Raw genomic sequence first — 5,000 nt, forward strand, 5'->3', positions numbered from 1 at the left:
GATAGATAGATAGATAGATAGATAGATAGATAGATAGATAGATAGATAGATAGATAGATAGATAGATAGATAGATAGATAGATAGATAGATAGATAGATAGATAGATAGATAGATAGATAGATAGATAGATAGATAGATAGATAGACGGATGGACGGACGGACGGACGGACAGACAGACAGACAGACAGACAGACAGACAGACAGATAGACAGATAGATAGATAGATAGATGCAGAGGGTGTCATACTGTATGGAATGTAAAGCCCACTGAGGCAAATGTCTATTTGTGATTTTGGGCTATACAAATAAAACTGATTTGATTTAATATGATCATGTGTCTCCTTCTTAAATACACTGAATTAAATTGAAGGATGGCCTGGACCTGACCTTTTTAGTACACTGCAAACTGACCATATTAAGTATGTACTTGTGTGCTAAAATTCGACTTACTCGTTTTCTGTATCGGCTGTGTGGTATAAAAAAAGATTTAGGATGTCCCAATCTTTGTGGCCAGATTTAGTATGCTTAAAAAATACCTGGATGTCTATTAGATCCGGCCGAGATTTTTAGTGTTGAAAACAGCATGCTATTTGGGGCGATTCTGACCCACAATCCAGTGCGCACCAGAAGTGACGTCACATCGACGAAGCCTCCATATGAAAACAAACGGGGATGAGACGGATATAAAAGCAAGAGGTAAGATCAAGGAGCAATGTTAGGATGAAATAAATAATTAAAAGTATGTCCCAAGTGTAGCATACTGCATCCTAACTAGATTATTTTTATGGTCAGATGTAGTATGTAGAATAGAAAAAAGAAAGAGTATGAGATTTGGAATATAGGGTCAGTATCCCTGTTAAACTCTTTCCCAGAGAAATGACTGAACAACAGTGCCATCTTCTGGTCAGATTTGGAAGTTGTGGCAAATAAAGATTATTTTTCATTAGTATCAGTCCTGTTACAATGCCCTTTTCTGTTTGTTTTTCAACCTTTTTTTCTACAGGTAAATCCCATTGAGACCGGAGACTCTTTTTCAAGGGAGACCTGTTCCCAACACTGTCTGTGTTTGTGTGTGTGTACATGTGTGTTTGTTTGTGTGTGTGTGTGTGTGTGTGTTTATGTGTGTGTTTTTTAAAGGTAAATCCCATCGAGACCGGAGACTCTTTATCAAGGGAGACCTGTTCCCATTCCCACGTTACCATTCACACACACATTCATACACCGATAGCAGCAGCAGCAGCTACCACGCAGGGTGCAAGCTAACTATCAGGAGACATTTAGGGTTCAGTGTCTCTTTGCCCAGGGACACTTGGACATGTGGCGGGGAGACGGGGGATCGAACCACCGACCCTGTAGTTGAAAAATTCCTTACATATGTGTGTAAAAAGTGTGTGTGTGTGTGTGTGTGTGTGTGTGTGTGTGTGTGTGTGTGTGTGTGTGTGTTTTTATGTGTGTGTGTGTGTGTGTGTGTGCGTGTTTTTATGTGTGTGTGTGTGTGTGTGTGTGTGTGCGTGTGTGTGTGTGTGTGTGTGTGTGTGTGTGTGTGCAAAAAATGACATGAGCATTAAAACACATAATTTTATTCCGAAAGTCCCAACAGTTTTTTTTACATAATCAATAAAATACAACACTATAGGTCTACATTTGGCTGTGTTTGAGTGTGTGTGTTTATGTGTGTGTGTTTATGTGTGTGTGTGTGTGTGTGTGTGTGTGTGTGTGTGTGTGTGTGTGTGTGTGTGTGTGTGTGTGTGTGTGTGTGTGTGTGTGTGTGTGTGTGTGTTCAGTGTCCCACAGTTTTACTTCATAGAGTAAATACGAACAATGGCGACCAAATAAAAATAAAAATAAAAAGGCCAAAAAAATAAATGTCAGTACATTCAACACAGCAGGTAACAGTCTGTCTGTGTGTGTGTGTGTGTGTGTGTGTGTGTGTGTGTGTGTGTGTGTGTGTGTGTGTGTGTGTGTGTGTGTGTGAGTGTGAGAGAGTGTGTGTGTGTGTGTGAGAGAGAGAGAGAGAGAGAGAGAGTGTGTGTGTGGGAGAGACAGAGAGAGAGACAGAGACAGAGCGAGAGAGTGTGTGTTTATGATTGTGACTGTGTGTGTGCGTGTGCGTGTGTGCGTGCGTGTGTGTGTGTGTGTGTGTTACAGCTGTAGTGTTATCAAGGAGTGTTCTCTGATTGATAAATTGATTGATCGCTGAATGTGCTGTCGACCAATCAAATTCACATCTGTCTCTTTCCTCGTCCAATCAGATTGCTGGTAGTTTTTTTCCCGCCAAAATTCATCTTCATCAGAGTTCGTCCTAAAGAGAAATAAATATATGAATGGAGCATGTCGGAATAATTGTTATTTTTTATTTCATTTTACATATAAAGTGTACATTTGAACGATATTTATTTCCACTGGCTCTCAAGTAATTTTCCTAACTTAAAGGCGCAGTGTGTAACTTTTGTGTGTGTCAGAGGAGTGAAACATTTTCTAAGATATATTCTCATAATAACTGAATAGACAAACTTTCCTCACAGGGAAAATGTAGATCCCTGGAACACTGTTTGACGTTAGAAAGCTTCCTGAAAAGTTACTGTTTCACTGTTGTTGTTGTTTACAGCAGCAGGGCCCACAGTTTGGTTTACAAACATATTCTAGTCTCACGTTTGGTTCCAGGTTCCTCAAAAAGAAAATTGTGTTGATTTACAATTATAGAAATAATAATACTAATAGCTATTACTTTGCAAATAAAATTTAAAAATTAGCACAAATGCTACGAAAATTCTAGTGGTAAAGAGTGGGTAAAATGTACAATAAAATCTTAAATTAAAAAAGTTTTCTAGGGGGCGCCCTTAGTTCAGTTGGTAGGGCGTCCCCCCCCATGGGCCTCGGCCAGCAGCAGACCCGGGTTCGATTCCAGCCCGCGGTCGTTCTCTGCATGTCACTCCCCTCTCTGCCCCATTTCAACTCTGTCTCTACACTATCAATAAAGCATAAAAATGCCAAAAAAATATCTTAAAAAAAAAAAAAAAAATTGTTATTTTTAAAGTTAACAGGGAGTGAGTTACTGTACCTTTAATTTGTTGTGTAACCGTGGCAGCAGCCTGTGTAGTCTCTGTCTGACGGTGTCTGCGATCACGCCGGCGTCTCGACTGTTGATGTGTTCACCGCTCTGTTCATGCTGCGCACACACACACACACACACACACACACACACACACACACACACACACACACACACAGATGCATGCACACACACACACGCGCACACACACACAGATGCATGCACACACACACACACACACACACACACAAATGCAAGGACACACACACACACACACACACAGATGCATGCACACACACACACACACACACACACACAAATGCAAGGACACACACACACATTAAAATTAAAAAATATTCTATATTTCTTTGATATTTTTCATTGATTTTTAAAAATTTTCTTTGTACTTCGATGTATTTATTATATTATTATTTTGAGTGAGTGAGTGAGTGAGTGAGTGAGTGAGTGAGTGAGTGAGTGAGTGAGTGAGTGAGTGAGTGAGTGAGTGAGTGAGTGGGTGGGTGGGTGAGTGAGTGAGTGAGTGAGTGAGTGAGTGAGTGAGTGAGTGAGTGGGTGGGTGGGTGAGTGAGTGAGTGAGTGAGTGAGTGAGTGAGTGAGTGAGTGAGTGAGTGAGTGAGTGAGTGAGTGAGTGAGTGAGTGAGTGTGTGAGTGAGTGTGTGAGTGAGTGAGTGAGTGAGTGAGTGAGTGAGTGAGTGAGTGAGTGAGTGAGTGAGTGAGTGAGTGAGTGAGTGAGTGAGTGAACGAGCGAGTGAGTGCGTGCCTGCGTGTGTTTCTCTGTGTCTGGTGTGCGTGCATCTGTGCGTGCATCTGTGTGTTTGTGTGTGTGTGTGTGTGTGTGTGTTTGTACATGCATTTGTGTGTGTGTGTGTGTGTGTGTGTGTGTGTGTGTGTGTGCATCTGTGTGTTTGTGTGTGTGTGTGTGTGTGTGTGTTTGTACATGCATTTGTGTGTCTGGTGTACGTGAATCTGTGTGTGTGTTTGTGTGTGTGTGAGTGTGTGTGCTCACCCTTTTCTTCCCCAGGTTTGGGTAGAATCTAACGGTTGGATACGCATTGATTCCAGCCGACTGGCAGATCTGATGGTGAGCTTGACAGTCCACTTTCCCCGCCCGAATCTCACCCTTAAGAATCTGTTCAAGGAAAATCATTTTAAAGTAGCTACGAGGAACTTTTAAATATTTCTGAAACAGTCTTATTTAAGATCATATAGTACAGCCCCGGAAAACATTAAGAGACCAGTCTGGATTTTTCTTAAATCTTCATCTCTACATTACTTATTGGAAATGCTCTTTAATGACAAAAAAATGTATTGGAATTTGGTAGAAATGTTGTCAGTAGTTTATATAATAAAACCAAAAAGTTCATTCTACTCAAACATATGCCTATAAATAGTAAAACCAGAGACACTGAACATTTGGAGTGGTCTCTTTTAATTTTTGTCCAAGGCTGTACATGTTATATCATTCTATATTCATACAGCAATCACTTAAACAGTAAGCACAGTTCATAACACAGGTCTCTATCTATCTATCTATCTATCTATCTATCTATCTATCTATCTATCTATCTATCTATCTATCTATCTAAAACAGTAAGCACAGTTCATAACACAGGTCTCTATCTATCTATCTACAGTATCTCACAAAAGTGAGTACACCCCTCAAATTTCTTCAAATATTTCATTATATCTTTCCATGCGACAACACTGAATAAATGACACTTTGATACAATGTCAAGTAGTCAGTGTACAGCTTGTATAACAGTGTAAATTTACTGTCCCCTCAAAATAACTCGACACACAGCCATTAATGTCTAAACTGTTGGCAACAAAAGTGAGTACACCCCTAAGAAAAAATGTCCAAATCGGGCCCAAAGTGTCAATATTTTGTTTTGCCATCAATATTTTCCAGCACTACCTTAACCCTCTT

At 40.2% G+C, this 5,000-nt stretch overlaps 2 protein-coding genes across 2 annotated transcripts in view; both read right to left on the reverse strand.

Moving 5' to 3' along the window:
* Positions 1 to 5,000, reverse strand: part of mylka (myosin, light chain kinase a) — a gene marked incomplete at its 5' end in the record, with an annotated part of 228,217 nt that overhangs the window by 31,507 nt on the left and 191,710 nt on the right. The gene's annotated exons all lie outside the window — the stretch shown is intronic.
* Positions 1,565 to 5,000, reverse strand: part of dnajc10 (DnaJ (Hsp40) homolog, subfamily C, member 10) — a 29,689-nt gene continuing 26,253 nt past the window's right edge. The window contains exons 23-25 of the mRNA XM_080037655.1: positions 4,080 to 4,202; positions 3,062 to 3,169; positions 1,565 to 2,302 (exon numbers count right to left, since the gene is read on the reverse strand). Coding sequence (XP_079893781.1) covers positions 2,291 to 2,302; positions 3,062 to 3,169; positions 4,080 to 4,202 — 243 coding nt within the window. The 3' untranslated portion in view covers positions 1,565 to 2,290. The remainder of the gene's footprint in view (positions 2,303 to 3,061; positions 3,170 to 4,079; positions 4,203 to 5,000) is intronic.

Source organism: Ammodytes marinus, assembly GCF_949987685.1.
Source record: "Ammodytes marinus genome assembly, chromosome: 12".
In the NCBI taxonomy this organism is placed as follows: Eukaryota; Metazoa; Chordata; class Actinopteri; order Uranoscopiformes; family Ammodytidae; genus Ammodytes; species Ammodytes marinus.